This window comes from Amblyraja radiata, chromosome 21 (genome assembly GCF_010909765.2).
Source record: "Amblyraja radiata isolate CabotCenter1 chromosome 21, sAmbRad1.1.pri, whole genome shotgun sequence".
In the NCBI taxonomy this organism is placed as follows: domain Eukaryota; kingdom Metazoa; phylum Chordata; class Chondrichthyes; order Rajiformes; family Rajidae; genus Amblyraja; species Amblyraja radiata.
Genome location: NC_045976.1, coordinates 38531652 through 38551733, shown reverse-complemented (window position 1 = coordinate 38551733; position 20082 = coordinate 38531652). Strand labels below are relative to the sequence as shown.

At 45.1% G+C, this 20082-nt stretch overlaps 1 protein-coding gene across 20 annotated transcripts in view; it reads left to right on the top strand.

Annotated features, from left to right (window-relative positions):
- Nucleotides 1-20082, top strand: part of tasor2 (transcription activation suppressor family member 2) — a 129425-nt gene that overhangs the window by 83929 nt on the left and 25414 nt on the right. For 13 of the 20 annotated variants that reach the window (XM_033040114.1, XM_033040112.1, XM_033040111.1 and 10 more), the window contains exons 16-21: nt 36-444; nt 3360-3462; nt 8213-8368; nt 11441-11596; nt 12570-12725; nt 13758-13898. In XM_033040114.1, the coding sequence (XP_032896005.1) occupies nt 36-444; nt 3360-3462; nt 8213-8368; nt 11441-11596; nt 12570-12725; nt 13758-13898 (1121 nt within the window). Of the gene's footprint in view, nt 1-35; nt 445-3359; nt 3463-6130; nt 6134-8212; nt 8369-11440; nt 11597-12566; nt 12726-13757; nt 13899-20082 lie in introns of all 20 variants that reach the window. The other 7 variants (XM_033040127.1, XM_033040122.1, XM_033040117.1 and 4 more) reach the window with 6 other exon arrangements.

Below are 20082 nucleotides of genomic sequence, written 5' to 3'. Positions count from 1 at the left end.
GATGTGATTTGAATTCCCGTTCCTCTTTGCGGCAGGCTTTGGGACCCAGCCATCCAGGAGACAATGAGAGACGTGAAGCTTATTCTGCACATGTGGATGGGCCTGTTTTACACCAAGTCCAGCGCGGTGCTGCGGACCTCGGTGCGGATGGTGCAGAACAGCGCGGGGCCCGACGGGGAGCAGACTGCGGTGCTGGACCTCGCCACCAGCGAGAGCGAGGCCGAGCGCGAGGCCGAGCCGGTCACGCCCACCGTGATCAGGAGGGTGGAGAAGCTCCCGGACCTCGCCGCGCGCCACGGCGGGGAGGAGCCAGCGTCCGGCGAGGAACCGGCCCCGGGGGGAGACGTCGGGGAGGGTGACGACAATGAAACGACGGCGGCGGCTGCAGCAACTCCCACGCCCAGCCCTGACCTCGAACCAACCGCAAGCACTTTGGCCGAGGAAGTAAGTATTATCACCGTTGACCGGAGATAATCTAGAGCTAATCTCCAAACTCATTGGAAGTTCTTGGGGGAGACAAGGGACTGCAGATGCTGGTTTACCTAAAACGGACGCAAAGTGCTGGAGTAACTCAGCTGGTCAGGCACCATCTCTGGAGAACATGGGTGGCCTTGATGCTGATGTAAATCCACCAATGTTTGGTGATAGTTAACAGCCTGTGGGGTGGTGGTGACAGTGGGTTGGCTGGTGCTTGATACTGAAGTACAGGAGCTCTGGACATTGGTGGGGAGGGCAGCACCTGCTTCATGTGTTAACAGGCCTCCCTGTGGGCCTCTTTGTCACCTCCTTTTGTTGAGGTGGAAGCTGTGGAGGTAGGGGGGGGGGAGGGAGGTGAGAGAGAGGGGGGGGGGAGGAGAGGGGAGGTGAATACGAGGGGAAGGTAGTGGGGGAGGGAAGGTGAGAGGGGGAAGCAAGGGATGAGGAGAGATGGATGAGAGCAAGGGAGGGGGAGGGAAGGGAGGTGGGGGCGAGGGAGGGGATGTGAGGGAGGGACAGGAGGTGAGAGTTGGAAGGACTACAACTTGTTATAGAGAAGCGTGGGGGAAGGGAGGAGACAGGGTTTGGGCTGGGCAATGTTATAGAGAAGCGTGGGGGAAGGGAGGAGACGGTTTGGGCTGGGCAATGTTATAGAGAAGCGTGGGGGAAGGGAGGAGACAGGGTTTGGGCTGGGCAATGTTATAGAAAGGGAGGAAGGATATAGAGAGTTGGGAGAGGCGGGGTGTTTTTCAGAGAGGGAGGGAGGAAGGAATGAAATCCAGTTTTTCCACAGACCTTTGATCTTGTGTATGTGTTTTAAAACATGATGCACGTATTTGCAGACAGTAGAAAACCAGTATAACCACTAGTGTTAATACCCATGGGACGATAGTTCTTGAGACTTTGCACAAGGCAAGGCAATGGCAACTCCCAAACTTTAATATCAAGTTCAAGTTCAAGTGAGTTCAAGTGAGTTTATTGTCATGTGTCCCTGATAGGACAATGAAATTCTTGCTTTGCTTCAGCACACAGAACATAGTAGGCATTTACTCCAAAACAGATCAGTGTGTCCATATACCATAATTTAAATATATACACACATGAATAAATAAACTGATAAAGTGCAAATAACAAATAATGGGTTATTAATAATCAGAGTTTTGTCCGAGCCAGGTTTAATAGCCTGATGGCTGTGGGGAAGTAGCTATTCCTGAACCTGGTTGTTGCAGGTTCAATATGCACCTTTCTTTGAACTGAAATAGAACTATTCTACTTGAAGCTAAGTGCAGCAGTTTTGTTTAGCAGCCATAGTTATCGTGTTTTTACTTGGCTTCACTTCCAGTGGTGTCATATTTTACAAGATATTCATATATGGCTGGAAATACCAACACTCCTTTAGTTTAGTTTTAGAGATACAGCGCGGAAACAGGCCCTTCGGCCCACCGCGTCCGTGCCGACCAGCGATCCCCATGCACTAACACTATCCTACACACACTAGGGACAATTTACAATGTTACCGAAGCCAGTTAACTTTCAAACCTGCACATCTTTGGTGTGTGGGAGGAAACCAGGGCACCCGGAGAAAACCCACGCAAGTCATGGGGAGAATGTATAAAATCTATACGAACAGCACCCGTAGTCAGGATCGAACCCGGTAGTCTGGAGCTGTGAGGCCACAACTCTACTCATTCTTGTTCTTCCCTAATTGCCTTGAGCTGGAGGAGTAGGTTAAGTCAACTACATTAATGGGTCTACGATCAGGACAAACTGGAGTACAAGAAGGTAGAAAAGAGCAAAGGGGAAGGGACAGAGTGCAGACTATATTTCTCAGCATTGTAGTGCATCAGTTCCATAGACAAAAGTCCAATGTCCGCAATGGGGTCGAGGTGAATTGGAAAGTAGCCTTGCCAATGGATGGACCGTTTAGAAGCCTGATACCCAGGCCAAGTTGGGTAAAGATGACAGATTTAGTTTCCGGAAGACGGTGAAACAGATTGTTTTCCCAATAATCTGCTAACTCTAATTCCGAAATTATTTATTTTACCCGAACTTTAATTTCCCGTAGTGGGATTTGAACCCGGTGCCCTGGTCCCGTCGGGCTGAAGCTTGAAAGGCTGTGACATCAGGCTCGGGAACAGCTTCTTCCCCCCTCTGTACTCAGGCATCCGTACTGCCCTTCCGTAAGCTAGGCACTGTCCAATTCACCTCTACCACATTGAGGACATTGGACTTTGTCTCTGGAACTGATGTGCTACAATGCTGAGAACCACAGTACATTCTGTACTGACTGAAAGGCATAGATAGTGGACAGTGGGTGGAAAGGATGTTTCCATTGGTGGGAGAGTCTAGGACCAGAGGTCACAGCCTCAGAATTAAAGGGAGCTCTTTTAAAAAGGAGGTGAGGAGGAACTTCTTTAGTCAGAGGGTGGTGAATCCGTGGATCTCATTTCCACAGGGTGCTGTGGAGGCCATGTCAGTGGATATTTTTAAGGTGGAGATAGACACATTCTTGATTAGAACGGGTGTCAAGGGTTATGGGGAGAAGGCAGGAAAATGGGATTAGGTGGCAGAGATCAGCCATGGAGTAGAGTCGATGGGCCGAATGGCCTAATTCTTATTCCTAAAACTTGTGAACTTGTGAACCTTCCCCTCGAGGTTGACTTGATTGTATACATGTATGGTATAATCTGATTTGATTGGGACAGCATGCAAAACACGAAATACTTTCGCTGTACCTCAGTACATGTGACAATAATATACCTAAAACTGCAAACTATTAGGTCAAAGATTCAGAATTTAGACAACTTTGCGATCTTATTGTGCAGTGAATTGCATTGTGTACTATTTTATGTGGTATCCTAAATGACACCCTTTTTGTTTAGGAACCATGCAGCAACCAGGAGCCTTCAGATGATGTGAACGGCACAAGGTCTGAAAGTGAGCCTCGGGAGCAGAGTTTGGATCAGGGATCAACTCCTATATCAGGTTTGAGATTTAACACGCTATAAATGTCCTGATTGTTTACATCTGCAATGGACGGGTGTAAGAGGGAGACCTTTAATTATTTTACTTTAGAGTCTCATTCAAGAGAGAGCTAGACAGGGCTCCTAAAGATAGCGGAGTCAGGGGATATGGGGAGAAGGCAGGAACGGGGTACTGATTGGGGATGATCAGCCATGATCACATTGAATGGCGCTGCTGGCTCGGAGGGCCGAATGGCCTACTCCTGCACCTATTGTCCATTGTCTATTATCTATTGTCTACAGCATGAGAACGTGACCTTTTGGCCCAATGAATCCACACTGACGAGCGATCATCCCCTATGCTAGCACTATCCTAGGGACCATTTACTGAAGCCAATTAACCGACAAACCTGCACGTCTTTGGAGTGTGGGAGGAAACCAGAGCACCCGGAGAAAACCCACTCGGTCACGGGGTGAACGTACAAACTCCGTATAGACAGCACCCGTAGTCAGGATCAACCCATAAATCTGGCACTGTAAGGCAGCAAATCTACTTCTGCGCCACTCTGCCGGCCCGCTAGTATTTAGCTGTTGACATTCTTGCTAGAGAATAATTATTCCCGGAGCATAATCATAAACGTCCTACATCATGTCGTCGGGTGGCGCAGCTGGTGGAGCCGGAAACCCACCCAAACCTGCACGTCTTTGGAGTGTAGGAGGAAACCGGAGCACCCGGAGGAAACCCAGTTGGTCACAGGGAGAACGTGCAAACTCCACACAGACAGCGCCTGAGGTCAGGATGAAACCCTGTGCTGCCCACACCATAAAGAGTTTTGTTGCCATGCGTCAAGAGACACAGGCAGAATAATGCAGCACCTTTGCCTCAGCAAAGAGCCTCAAAAGCTTAGAAGGCACTTGTGTAATGAAGCAGTCTTAATTTCCCTGTGGATTAAATTAACAGATCAAGTTCTGAGTGCTGCAGTAATTACATTAAAAATGAAGATACTATTACAAGATCATTGTGATGTGCTTTATGGCACTTGCTGTGTTATTTTGGCAGATCCACAGGCAATGAATAGGTCTCTGGTGTGTGGGTGTCTGTGAGTCTGATAGTGCTGTGTTCCAGTCCCACTCCTGAGTGTTTAATCCGAGTGTTGCACTTCATACAAGCTGCGAAATGAGGCGGCACAGCGGCGCAGCGCCAGAGACCCAGGTTCAATCCTGACCTCGGCTGCTGTCTGCACGGAAGTTTGCACGTTCTCCCCGTGACCTGCGAAGGTTTGCCCGGGGTTCGCCAGTTTCCTCCCACATCCCAAAGACGTACAGAGTTTGGAGGTTAATTGGCCCTCTGTAAATGTCCCCTAGAATGCAGGCCACGAAAGTGGGATAACATGAAACTGATGTACGGGTGATCGATGGCCAGCGTGGGCTCGGTGGGCCGAAGGGCCTGTTCTTATGCTGTATCTCTAAACTTTAAAAAAAACACGAAACAAAACTAAATTCAAGTCGCCTTTATGGTCTTAGGACGTAAAAGATCCTGTGTAACACTTTTGTAAACACTGTGGGAGGGGTTATCTCTATTGTATTGTCTAACGCTTGGCCAACATAAAAAACAGATTAACTGATCATTATCACACTACTGCGTGTGGAGATGGCTGTGTACGTAATGGCTGCTGCATCTATGCACCGTGACTGCATGGCAAACGTTACAGCATTGGCTGTAAAACATTTTGGCTTTTTCCGGAAGAGATAAGATGGAAAGATAGAACGCAACAGTACAAACATTGGTGACCCTCAGACTATCCTTGATCAGACTTTGCTGGCTTTACCTTGCACTAAGCGTTATTCCCTTATGTATCTGCACACTGTGGATGGCTCGATTGTAATCATGCATTGTCTTTCATTTGACTGGTTAGCACGCAACAAAAGCTTTTCACTGCATCGCGGTACACATGACAATAAACTAACAAACTGAACTATAGTAAAATGGGATCAGCACTGGACCATTTCACCCTTTGAACCTGGTCTGCTGTTCAGTACAGGCTTGCTTAATCCTCTGCCTCGATACCATATCCCCATGCTATCCACACGCACACCATACGCACGCAAGCACACACTCACACGCTCACACACACACACACACACACACACACACACACACACACACACACACACACACACACACACACACACACACACTCACACGCTCACACACACACACACGCTCACACACACACACACACACACACACACACACTCACACTCACACTCACACAAACGCGAGCGCGCACACGGAAACACACACTACCATGTCCCTGCTCTCTCCTCACACACACCACTGAGATATTGCAGACACACCACATTGCAGAGATATCAACAACTCTTTTCTGGTTGTGGGTTTTAACAACATTTTGCTTTTGAGGTTACATTTTTTTTGACTATTTCTTTTTAAATCATATGTAGCTCTGTGACATGTTTAGGTTTATTATTGTCACGTGTACCGAGGTTCGGTGAAAATCTTTTTTTTGTGAGTTATTCTATCAAAACCGGTAATACCACATGAATACAATCAAGCCAAACACAAGTACTAAAGGGAGAGAGAAGAGCAAGATGCCAGAGTGGAAACAAAGAACCGCAGATTCTGGGTAATACAACAAGGACAAAGGACACCAAGTGCTGGAGTAACTCAGCAGGTCTTGCAGCATCTCTGGAGAACATGGATAAGTGACGTTTCAGGTGGAGACCCTTCTTCAGACTGAAGAAGGGAGCTGATGTGATACGTTTCCTTTCCATCTTCTCCAGAGTGGCATGGTGGCGCAGTGGTAGAGTTCCTGCCTCACAGCACCAGAGACCCAGGTTTGATCCTGACTACGGGTGTTGCCTGTACAGGGTTTGCACGTTCTCCCTGTGACCTGCGTGGGTTTTCTCTGAGATCTTCGGTTTCCTCCCACACACCTAAGATGTACAGGTTTGTAGGTTAATTGGCTTGGTATAAATGTAAACTGTCCCTACTGGGTGTAGGATATTGTTAATGTGCGGGGATCGCTGGTCGGCACGAACTTGCTGGGCCGAATGGCCTGTTTCCATGCCGTATCTCTAAACTAAAAGATGCTGCCTGACCTGCTGAGTTACCCCAGCACTTTGTGTCCCAGAGTGAAGAGTATAGTCTTCAGCATTGCAGTGCCCATTACTCTCTTGAAATAGTAACTGCGCTTCAGAATTGGCAGGGAAGTACTTTTGAATGTCCTGAGATTGTCAAAAGTGCTCTAATAGTGTAAACTCTTTTCTGTATTCAACAGATAAAAGTCGTGCAGCTGAAATAATGCAAGACCACAATATCTCAGATAACACAGAAGATACAGTTGGAAATTTGGCAGAAAGCAATTTCATTGAAACGGGTGCGGCCATGGAACAAGCTGAAATTATTCGGCAAGATTCACAGGACGAGCCCGAAGGTAATCAGACAACTAAAAACCACGGTTAATCTCTTACAAACAGTCTCAACCGTGATCGCCAGAATTGTGTGTTGTATCCGTGAAATCTTCTAATCATTTGTAAATGTCATTTTTGTGTTGTGTTATAAAATGTTGAAATGTAGCTTAGTTTGTTGTCACGTGTACTGAGGTACAGTGAAAAGCTTTTTTTTGCAAGGCAGCATCTCTGGAGAAAAAGATTAGGTGACGCTTCGGTAGTTCCTTCCGCAGTTCCAACCCGAAACGTCTTTTTCTCCAGAGATGCTGCCCGACTCCTTGAGTTACTCCAACAATTTGTGTCCATCTTTGGTATAACCAGCATCTGCAGTTCCTTCCTGCACAGCAGATTTTGGCCATTCGACCCATCGTGTCAGCTCTGCCATTTGATCGCGGGATATCTATATTTCCCTTTCAACCTCGTTCTCCTGCATTCACCCCGTAACCTTTGACGCCCTTACTAATCAAGAACCTATTAATCTCCGCTTTAAAAACACCAAATGACTTGACCTCCACCGCTGCCTGTGGCAATTAATTGGGGATAATGTACGGATTGGGGATAATGTGTCTCCACTCGTGAGCTGCAGAGAGAATGAAGAATATATATATATGTACACACACACACACACACACACGCACGCACACACCACACACGCACGCACACACCACACACGCATGCGCACACACACACACACATACATATACACACACACACTTATACATATATATATATATATATATATATATATATATACACACACAAGCGCACACACACATATGCATATACATATGTGTGTGTGTGTGTGTATATGTATATATATATATTACTAAAACTCTCATCTTGTTTGCGTGTAAGCATGTGTATGAGTCTGGAAACTACGACAAAACGGTACAGAGTAGCGCCACAATTTTTGGCCTACCTTACTCACCATTGTCCTGCAGTAGCAAGTTTCGTTCAGATTGATGTTATATTTCACAAGTTATTGACATTTTAAACTTTACAAAAACACATTTCCATTTGCCCTGCCAGTCAGCCACGTTCGATGTCACAATGACGACACAACGGGGTCCCGAATTTCATTAAAAAAATAATTTGGCATTTTCTTTTCCCCGTGTACTTGCCTGGCCTCACAATGGGGTCCCAACGGCTCCACGGGTAAGTTTCCTTCTATTTTACAAATGCCAGTCGGCGCGGACTTGGTGGGCTGAAGTGCATGTTTCCATGCCGTATCTCTAAACTTAAAGATCTCCTGAAATAGCAACTGTGCTCTAATAGTGTCAACTCTTTTCTGTATTCAACAGATGAAAGTCGTGCTGCTGAGATAATGCAACACCACAATGTCCCAGATAACACAGATGATACAGTTGGAAATTTGGCAGAAAGCAATTTCATTGAAACGGGTCCGGCCATGGAACAAGCTGAAATGATTCTGCAAGATTCACAGAACGAGCCCGAAGGTAATCAGACAACTAATAAACACTGTTAATCTCTTACAAACTATCTCAACTGTGATTGTCAGAATTGTGTGTTGTACCCGTGGACTCTTCTGATAATTTGTAAATGTCATTTTTGTGTTGTGTTATAATATGTTGAAATTTAGCTTAGTTTGTTGTCACGTGTACTTGAGGTACAGTGAAAAGCTTTTTTTTGCAAGGCAGCATCTCTGGAGAAAATGATTAGGTGACGCTTCGGCAGTTCCTTCCGCTGTTCCAATCTGAAACGTCTTTTTCTCCAGAGATGCTGCCTGACTCCTTGAGTTACTCTGGCAATCTGTGTCCATCTTTAGTATAACCAGCATCTGCAGTTCCTTCCTGCACAGCAGATAGTGGCCATTCGGCCCATCGTGTCAGCTCTGCCATTCGATCGCAGTGCAATCGATATTTCCCTTTCAACCACTTTCTCCTGCATTCACCATGTAACCTTTGAGGCCCAAAGTAATCACGAACCTATCAATCTCTGCTTCAAAAACACCAAATGACTTGGCTTAAAATGTATGGAGTTGATGTGTTTCCACTCGTGAGCTACAGAAAGGATGAAGAGAAAAAATATATACACACACACACACACACACACACACACACACACACACACACACACACACACACACACACACACACACACACACACACACATATATATATATATAAACTAGACTAAGTGGGGCCCTTTGGGTCTCATGTTCTCAAGGGAATCTAATATTGGTTGGGGGGGGGGCTTTCTAGAGCGCTAGTATGGGTGTAGTGGGCTGAAGGGACTGGTTTTCCAGACGGCTAGTATTGACATTGTGGTCCGAATGGATTTTTCGGCTGGCAGCTCAGTCACTGAGGGCTTGGTAGGCTGGCAGCTCAGTCACGCAGGCCTGGTGGGCTGGCAGCTCCGTTACTCAGGGCTGCTGGGCTGGCAGATCAGTCACTCAGGGCTGGTGCGCTTGCAGTTCACTCACGGCTATTCCTTGAAATTGTATTTCAAGCAGAGTGCAGGCCACCAAATTCAATTTCATAGCATTTCCAGCAGAGTGCAGGCCACCAAATTGCCAAACAACTTATTGCATTGTCATTGAGGGCTAACAAATCATTTATTGCAAGTACATTGTAGACTCACAGTTCAGTTGATTCACAGCTTAGAATCACATTTGAGTACTCTCCCTTGCGATCTTCCAGAGTGACTGACTCACGTCCAGGCATCCGGAGTTTTATAGTCCTGCTCCCCCCGGAAGGGGTGTTACCTTCATCGTGGTGATTGACAGGCAAGAGGACCAATCAGCTGTTCTCCAGATTTTTTAAACACTCATAACTTCTTTATTTTTCATCGATTGGAAAAATCCTTGGGGCTGTCTCAGCGGTGGAGGACTTGTGAGTAAGATGGCCAAAAATCATAGCGATATATAGTAGCTTTTTTTTCTAAAATCAATATACAGCGCAGACAGGAAGTGGTCACGATGAGACTTAGTTATGTAGATTGAATTGAATTGAATTGAATTGAATCCTTTATTTGTCATTCAGACCTTTCGGTCTGAACGAAATGTTGTTGCCTGCAGCCATACATGTAATAATAACAACACACAATAAACACAAATTAACATCCACCACAGTGAGTTCACCAAGCACCTCCTCACTGTGATGGAGGCAAAAGTCTTAGAGTTACTGTCTCTTCCCTCCTCTTCTCCCTCTGCGCTGAGGCGATACCCCACCGGGCGATGGTAAGTCAGTCCCGCGGTTCAAGCTCCGCGGCCTGGGGGTGGTCGAAGCTGCCGCCCTCCAGTCCAGCGGACGCAGCTGTTGCCACGGGAGCTCCGGAAAACAGGCACCAGCCTGTGACCTGCGAGCTCCCGACGATGTCGTCCACTGGCCCGCGGCCGAGCCCCGGATTCAGGTCGCCGCCGCCATAACGCCGCCTCAGCCCGAGCACCGTCTCCGCTGTAGATATATATATCTTCTATACTATTACTAAAACTCTCATCTTGACACTGCGTTGTAATTAACATTTGCGCAAAAACGATCCTCCATAGCGCTACGATTTTTCGCCACCTTACCATTCTCTGCTGCAAGTGAAATAAGTTTTGTCGGAATCGGTGAAATAGTACAAAAGTTATGAAGGTTTAAATATTGTAAAAACCGCCCCTTCCAGAACCCGCTGCCAATAATGCGGCGAGGAGTATAAAAAGCTGAAGGGGCGGAGTGTGTTGAGCAGCCCAGGAGGAGTGCGCAGCCCGCGGGGAGTGAGCAGCCCCTGCGGTCTGCTTCTGCGGCGACCAGCAGGACCAGCCGGGCTGAGTTGAACCTGAAGCCGCAGTTGGGACCAGGATCTGCTGAGTGAGGCCTAAAGCTGAAGGTGCAGGGTAAGCAGAATGCGAGCCCACCCACCTTCCCCCTTCCCCCCCACCCACTTCCCTACCCCCGCTCCCCCACGCCCCATTTCCCCACAACCCCCCCTTTCCCCACACCCCCCTTTTCCCCACTCCCACACCAATGGGTCCCACTTAGTCTAGTATATTACTAAAACTCTCATCTTGTTTGTTTGCGTGTATGCATGTGTGTTAGTTCTGGAAACTACGGCAAAATGGTACACAATAGCGCTACAATTTTTGGCCCACCTTACTTACCATTATCCTGTGATGTGTGGCAGCAAGTTCGTTCAGAATAATATAATATTTTACAGGTTATTGACATTTTAAACTTTATGAAAAACACTTTTCCACTTGCCCAGCCCGTCAGATGCGTTCGATGTCACAATAACGTCAAATTGGGGTCCACGAATTTCATTTTTTTTTAAATTGGCTTTTTTTTCCGCGTATACTTGCCTGGCCTCACAACGGGGACCCAACGGCTCCACGGGTAAGTTTCCTTCTATTTTACAAATGCCGGTTGGAGTGGACTTGGTTGGCCGAAGGGCCTTTTTCCATGTCGTATTTCTAAGCTAAAAGATATGAAATAGCAACTGCACTTCAAAATTGACTCTGAAGTACTTTTGGGTGTCCTAAGATTGTCAAAAGAGCTATAATAGTGTAAACTCTTTTCTGTATTCTACAGATGAAAGTCGTGCAGCTGAAATAATGCAACCCCACAATGTCCCAGATAACACAGATGATACAGTTGGGAATTTGGCAGAAAGCAATTTCATTGAAACGGATGCGGCCATGGAACAAGCTGAAATTATTCGGCAAGATTCACAGGACGAGCCCGAAGGTAATCAGACAATTAAAAAACACGGTTACTCTCTTATTAACAGTCTCAACCGTGATCGCCAGAATTGTGTGTTGTATCAGTGGACTCTTCTAATAATTTGTAAATGCCATTTGTGTGTAGTGCTATAAAATGTTGAAATTTAGCTTAGTTTGTTGTCACGTGTACTGAGGTACAGTGAAAAGCTTTTTTTTTTTGCAAGGCAGTATCTCTGGAGAAAAGGATTAGGTGATCCTTCGGCAGTTCCTTCCGCAGTTCCAACCCAAAACGTCACTTTTTTTCCAGAGATGCTGCCTGACTCCTTGAGTTACTTTATCAATCTCCGCTTTAAAAACACCAAATTACTTGGCCTCCACCGCCGTATGTGGCAATGAATTGGGGATAATGTACAGTTGATGTGTTTCCACTCGTGAGCTACAGAAAGGATGACGAATATCTATATAAAAATATTACTAAAACTCTTATCTTGTTTGTTTGTGCATACGTGTGTGATTTCTGGAAACTACGGCAAAACAGTACTTAATAGCGCTACAATTTTGGCCCACCTTAGTCATCATTGCCCTGTGATGTTACAACAAGTTTCTTTCAGATTGATGTTATATTTTACAAGTTATTGACATTTTAACCTATACAAAAAACACATTTCCACTTGCCCAACCCGTCAGCCACGGTCGATGTTATAATGACATCACAATGGGGTCCCGAATTTCTTTTTTTTTTTAAATCGGCATTTTTTTTCCGCGTGTACTTGCCTGGTCTCACAACGTGGTCTCATCGGCTACATTTCCTTCTATTTTACAAACACTGGTCGGTGTGGACTTGGTGGGCCAAAGAGCCTGTTTCCATTCCGTATGCCTAAGCTAAAAGATCTCCTGAAATAGCAACTGCGCTTCAAAATTGGCTGGGAAGTACTTTTGGGTGTCCTGAGATTGACAAAAGTACTATAATAGTGTAAACTCTTTTCTGTATTCAACAGATGAAAGTCGTGCAGCTGAAATAACGCAACACCACAATGTCCCAGATAACACAGATGATACCGTTGGAAATTTGGCAGAAAGCAATTTCATTGAAACAGGTGCGGCCATGGAACAAGCTGAAATTATTCGGCAAGATTCAGAGGAGGAGCCCAAAGGTAATCAGACAACTAATAAACATTGTTAATCTCTTACAGTTTCAACCGTGATCGCCAGAATTGTGTGTTTTATCCGTGGAATCTTCTGATAATTTGTAAATGTCATTTTTCTGTTGTGCTATAAAATGTTGACATTTAGCTTAGTTTGTTGTCACGTGTACTGAGGTACAGTGAAAAGCTTTTTTTTTGCAAGGCAGCATCTCTGGAGAAAAATATTAGGTGACGGTTCGGCAGTTCCAACCCGAAACGTCACTTTTTTTCCAGAGATGCTTCCTGACTCCTTGAGTTACTCTACCAATCTCCGCTTTAAACACACCAAATGACTTGGTCTCCACCGCCGTCTGTGGCAATGAATTCAGGATAATGTATGGAGTTGATCTGTTTCCACTCGAGCTACAGAAAAGATGAAGAGAAAAGAAATATATATATATACACACACACACACACATATATATATATATTATATATACACACACACCCATATATATATATATTATATATATATGTATATATTACTAAAACTAATCTTGTTTGTTTGCGTGTGTGTGAGGTCTGGAAACTATGGCAAAACGGTACATGATAGCTCTGCAATATTTGGCCCACCTTGTTCACCATTATCCTGTGATGTGCTGCAGCAAGTTTTGTTCAGATTGATGTTATATTTTACAGGTTATTGACATTTTAAAGTTTACAAAAAACACTTTTCCACTTGCCCAGCCCATCAGCCGCGTTCAATGTTACAATGACGTCAAAATGAGGTCCCGAATTTCATTTTTTTTAAGTAGGCTTTATTTTTTTCGGCCTGGACTCACAACGGGGACCCAACGGCTCCACGGATAAGTTTCCTTCTATTTAACAAACGTCGGTCGGCACGAACTTGGTGGGCCGAAGGGCCTGTTTCCATGCCGTATCTCTAAACAAAAAATTTCTGAAATAGCAACTGCGTTTCAAAATTGGCTGGGAAGTACATTTGGGTGTGCTGAGATTCTCAAAAGTGGTATAATAGTGTAAACTATTTACTGTATTCAACAGATGAAATAACGCAATACCACAATGTCCCAGATAACATAGATGATACTGTTGGATATTTGGCAGAAAGGAATTCCATTGAAACAGGTCCGGCCATGAAACAAGCTGAAATTATTGTGCAAGATTCACAGGACGAGCTCGAAGGTAAAAAACAACTAAAAAACATAGTTAATCTCTTACAAACAGTCTCAACCGTGATTGTGTGTTGTATCGGTGGACTCATCTGATAATTCGTAAATGTCATTTTTGTGTTGTGTTATAAAATGTTGGAATTTAGCGTAGTGTTGTCACGTGTACTGAGGTACAGTGAAAAGCTTTTTTTTGCAAGGTAGCATCTCTGGAGAAAACGATTAGGTGACACTTCCACAGTTCCTTCTGCAGTTCCTTTCGCAGTTCCCACCCGCAACATCACCTTGTTTTTTTCCAGAGATGCTGCCTGACAATACAATACAATACCGTTTATTGTCATTTGAACCTCAAATGAAGTTCAAACGAAATTTGGTTTCTGCAGTCATACAACAAAGAACCAAGACACACACCAACACAATTTACACAAACATCCATCACAGTGAATCTCCTCCTCACTGTGATGGAAGGCAAAGTCATTGTCTCTCCTCTGCTCTCCATTCTTCTCCCGATGTTAAAGCCCCCGGCGGGCGATGGCAAGTCCTGCGGCCATTAAGGCCGCGTCAGGCGATGTAAGGCCCTGCCCGGGTCTTGATGTAGGAGTCCCCGGCGGGTGCTGGCAAGTCCCGCGGCCGTTAAAGCCGCGCCGGACGATGTAAGGCCCCACTCCGGGTCGCCTTCAACCCCGCAACACGGGCGGGAGAAGTTGCCGTTGCGGGAGCTCCGAAAAGCGGTCTCCCCCCAGGGACCCGCGAGCTCCCGATGTCACCGTCCACCGGGCCTGCGGCTGGAGCCTCCGAAGCTCCGAAGTCGGGTCGCAACCACTTGCCACCACAGCTCTCCACGCTCCGAAGCCGGCCAGCAGTGAGTCCACAGGCTCCTCGACTGGAGCCCTCAGGTCGTTCCGGTTGGAGGCCGCTCCATGGTGCTAGGCCCCAATGACAACGGAGACCCGACAGGGAAAAGGTTGGGTCCCCCGTACAGGGAAGAGATTTAAAAGTTTTCCCCGCCCCCCCACACATACACAGTTAAAAACAATTAAAAACCACTACAAACTGTACACTCAACGGGACAAAAAATAACAAAAGACAGACGGACTGCAGAGGCCGCTGCAACGTTGGTCACACCACCTGGAACTAAAGTTTTCAGTCACGGGCGATCTATATTTCCCCTTCAAACTCGTTCTCCTGCCTTCACCCCGTAACCTTTGCTGCTCTTACTAATCAAAAACCTATCAATCTCTGCTTTAAGAACACCAAATAAATTTGTAAATATCATTGTGTGTTGTGTTATAAAATGTTGACATTTAGCTCAGTTTGTTGTCATGTGTACTGAGGTACAGTGAAAAGCTTTTTTTTGCAAGGCAGCATCTCTGGAGAAAAATATTAGGTGACGGTTCGGCAGTTCCAACCCGAAACGTCACTTTTTTGATGCTGAGATGCTGCCTGACTCCTTGAGTCACTCTATCAATCTAAGCTTTAAAAACACCAAATGACTTGGCCTCCACCGCCGTCTGTGGCAATGAATTGGGGATTGTAATGTATTCATACATATTCATGTATATGTTAATGAGTTGGTGTTCAATATAAGCAGGGAATGTTGGGTAATAAATCTCTCTCTCGTGATCCAGGCAACCTGCGTATAAGTTGTTATTCATTCTGCTGTCCAGAATATAACAAAATTGGATGGAACAGAGTTTGTGAACTCATCCTTTAAATACAGTGCAGGACTGTTTTGCAACATGCAGTATTGTTTAACATTTTAAACAGTAAATACGGAGTTGTGTCGCAGTTGTTTGCGAGCTGGGCATGGTAGGCCGCAGATCCTTCTATGCAGGGGACTGTAGTTTAAAACAGCAGCTGGACGAATCGTCGAGGGTTTGTCAGGATATCTCTATGTTGTGTCTACGTGGCAAGATGTCCTCCTTGGGATTCAAGCTGAATAGCCTTTGTACACCAGAACAGAAAGGAAATCGAAGTTTTTGAACGGACTTTAAAAAAAAAAGAGAACGACACGATGGCAGCGTCCACGGGCTACATCGGAAACCTTGGCACTTTTGACAAGAGTAGAGAGCTGTTCAGCTCCTATATGGAGAGAGCAAACATGTTTTTCACGACAAACAACATAATGGAGATTAGTGGTGAAGGAGAGATGGTGACTGAAACAAATAAGGCCGTTTGCAAACGTATGAAAGCGATTCTGCTCAAGGAGATCGGTCCTGAAGTGTACGGCACATTCGTGAATCTCCTTGCGCCCATGAAGGCAAAAGTCATGCCATTCAATGACATTATGAAGAAGTTGGAGGAGCACTTCTACCCAAAGCTTCTGGAAATTGGAAAAAGCTATAAATTTGGCACTAGAAACCAGAAGCAGAATGAGACAATCAATGAGTACATTGTTGCCTTGAAAAACGTAACTTTGTACTGTAACTTTGGAACCTTTCTCGGACGCGCACTGCGCAACAGATTTGTTTGTGGTCTAGTGGATGAACTAATTCAGTCCAAACTCATGAACATTCCAGATCTTACATTCGAGAAAGCATGCAACATTGCTACCACAATGGAGAATGCTCGCGGGTTTCGTCCACCACGGACTGCAGTGGCCGTTTACAGTCACAAGGCAGTGCCTAGGGCCAAACCAAGAGGCGCTAAACTAAACAAAGTATGGCGGGGAGCCGAGTTCAGCCAGTTGTTATCGTTGCAACGGTAATCACTCATCCCAATTTTGTCAGTTCCAAATGGCCAAGGGCTATAACTGCCAGAAAAAAGGCCATATCGCCTCAGCATGTCGGACCAAGCTTAAAGCATGAAACCAACAATCTGCGGGAATCAAGTGACAACACCAGAGAGGAGTTCACCTTGGAGATGAACCCAGATGGAAATGAACTTGGGTTGTACACCATTTACGCAACCAACGTCGATAAGCCTACAACCAACCAAGGCAAGGACTTTCAAACTAAACTATTGATAAATGAACAGTTAATCGATATGTGTATTGACACGGTAGCAGATTGTTCGGTCATGAGCAAAGACCTGTACGAAACAAAGTTCCCACAGACACCATTGTTTGAGAGTAAGGTCAAGCTGAGAACCTACTCGGGTGAAGTTTTGGAGACATGTGGACAAATGAACTGTAAAGTTCAGCATAATGGTCAGTCAGTAACACTGCCCATCATAGTGGTCAGCTACAGAAATAAACCAACCCTCCTTGGAATGGATTGGCTGAATAGAATAGAGTTAGACTGGAAGAACATTTTCAGCGTTGATTAGTCCAAAACACGTCTTGAAAACGTCATAAGCAAACATGCAAACATTTTTTGCTGACAACTCCATGGGAATAACAGGGTACTCTGCACACATTCGACTTAAGCAAGATGTGAGGCCTGTGTATTGTAGACCAAGACCTGTACCATATGCACTAAAACAACAAGTGGAGGAAGAACCCGACAGGTTAGAGCGGAACGGAGTACTCGTGAAGACAGACCAGAGTAACTGGGCAACGCCAAATGTGACCGACAAAACTGTTTGATTATGTGGTGATTACAAAGTCACAATCAACCAAGCCGTTGATGACGAACAATATCCGTTACGAACTTCGTAAGATCTGTACGCAGAACAAGAGTCTTCACTAAACTGGATTTGTCTCATGCTTACGCCTAACTTAATGTCGACAAGGAAAGTCAGCAGTACTTGACTATCAACACACATAATAAGGGCTTGTATTCATATACAAAGCTGCCCTATGGTGTGAAATCCTCCCCCAATTTTTTTCAGTCTGTCATGGACAAAATGTTATGAGGCTGTGTGTGCACTGTGTGCGCAACCAGGATGACCTCCTGATATTCACAGAGGGCATGGTAGAACATCTGGAAATCCTTGAGCAAGTTCTCGCACGACTGAACTGCCACAATGTCAAACTGCGACAAATTAAATGTGCATTTACGCAGTCAGAGGTGATCTACCTTGGACTCAAAGTAGATGACAACGGACTTCGCCCTGTGAAGGCGAAAGTTGAAGCAATAGTGAATGCTTCAAAACCCAACAATGTGTCAGAGCTATGATCATTCTTTGGGATGGTGCAGTTCTATGCACGATCCCTTCCAGATTTAGCAACTGTGCTAAAGCCACTACATCATCTGCTACAAAAATATGTGAAATGGACGTGGGGAAAGGAACAGCAACGTGCATATGACATCTGCAAGGAAAACCTGACAAGTGACAAACTCCTTGTTCACGACGATATAACACGCGAGATGAAACTTGCTTGTGATGCTTCAAGTTGTGGTGTAGGTGCAGTGATCTCCCATGTAATGAATGACGGACAGGAAAAGCCTATTGCTTTTGCATCCCTCACCCTATCACCGAGTGAACGCAACTATGCGCAGATAGAAAAGGAAGCACTCAGCATCGTGTTCGGAATCAAGAAATTCCATCAGTTTCTTCTCGGCAGACCATTCACCCTGGTAACTGATCACAAGCCACTACTAGTGATAATTGGTCCCAAGTCAGCTATACCTTCCATGGCGGCATCAAGGCTGTCCCAGTATGATTACATGGTTGAGTACAGAAGCTCCAAGTGCAACGCAGTTGCAGATGCGTGTCCCGGTTGCTCCATGAGAACTCTGACGTGGGAAGTGAGAACGCAATCTACAAACTGCAAGTTGTAGATGAAGACTTTCCAGTGACTGCAACAGAAATTGCAGCAGAAACAGAGAAAGACAATGTGCTGAAGTGGGTCTATGAACAGACATTGAACGGTTAGACTGAAATCAATAGTGGATTGAACTCAGTTCTGAACTCAGAGCTGAAGCCTTTCCATAATCGACGCCATGAATTATCATCTGATCAGGGATGCATTAAGTGGGGTTACAGAGTGGTTGTGCCAGAGTCTTTGAGAAACAAAATTATGAATGAACGTCATGCCGAATATCCTGGCATAGTAAGCATGAAGTCATTTGCCAGAAGTTTTGTGTATTGGCCTGGTATTGACAGTGACATTGAGTCACTGGTGAGTAAATGTAGCGTCTGCCAAAATTGCCGGAGTAAACCACCAAAAACACCTGGTCAAGTGGACCTTTTCAGAGACTTCATGTAGATTTTTGTGAAAAGGGTAATGATCACTTTCTGGTACTAGTAGATAGTCATTCCAAATGGATTGAGGCTAAGCATATGGGGCCAAGCACTACTACTGAGTGTACCATAGATGAGTTGAGATCAATTTTTGCATGCCATGGTTTACCGGAAGAACTTGTTTCTGATAACAGGCCTCAGTTTAGTTCAGAACGGTTCAAAGAGTTCATGCAGTGGAGTGTTGTAAAACACACACTAGTTCCCCCATACCATCCTGCCTCCAACGGGGCGGCGGAAAGGTCTGTTAGAGTTGTCAAAGATGCTCTCAAGAAACAGGTTTTGCTGGGTAGTTCAAAGCAGCATGAAACATCATTTGGCTAGTTTCTTGCTGAAGTACAGAACCACACAACACACAACAACAGGTTACTCACCTGCAGAACTGTTGATGAAGAGAAGGCTAAGAATATGCTTAAGTCTAGTTCAACCCAATTTGGCCTTGAGAGTTGAGCAAAAACAGTTAAGTCAAAAATGCCATTTTGACTCCCACAAAAAGGAGAGGTACTTCAAGCCAGATGAGCAGGTTTGTGTTCTCAGTCCTCCCAACAAGTCCATTCGAGACCAATGGGATGTTGGGAAAATAGTGGAAGTGTGTGGAACAAAAAGATACTTAGTTGGAGATAGGATCAAAAGTGATCATGTTGATCAAATGATTCCAGCCAAAGATGAACCAAAACTGAGCATGAAGTCCTAATCCCTGAGCTTTTATGTGAAAGTGACCAATGGAAGAGACCACTGTGATTGAAACACAAAGTTCAGTTAGTACAGACAAAGAAACAGATTCCTCTGGTCAAAGTCAGGGTACTAAAACAGAGCCAAATAAGCCAGCAGTTGTGTCAACACCTAAACCTGTTACACCTGTTACTGTTAGACAATCAGGCAGGATCCGTAAACCAGTAGTCAGATTAGGTTTGTAAGTTAAGTAACTCACTGTATAAGTAAAAGGAAAATGTGTAGATATGTAAAATAAATCTATTATGTTTATCATTTAAGATTTCATAAATAATGGTTTAAATCAAGTATCACAACAACAAAATTGTAACTGAGTACTCAGATTTAATACTTTAAAAAAGGAG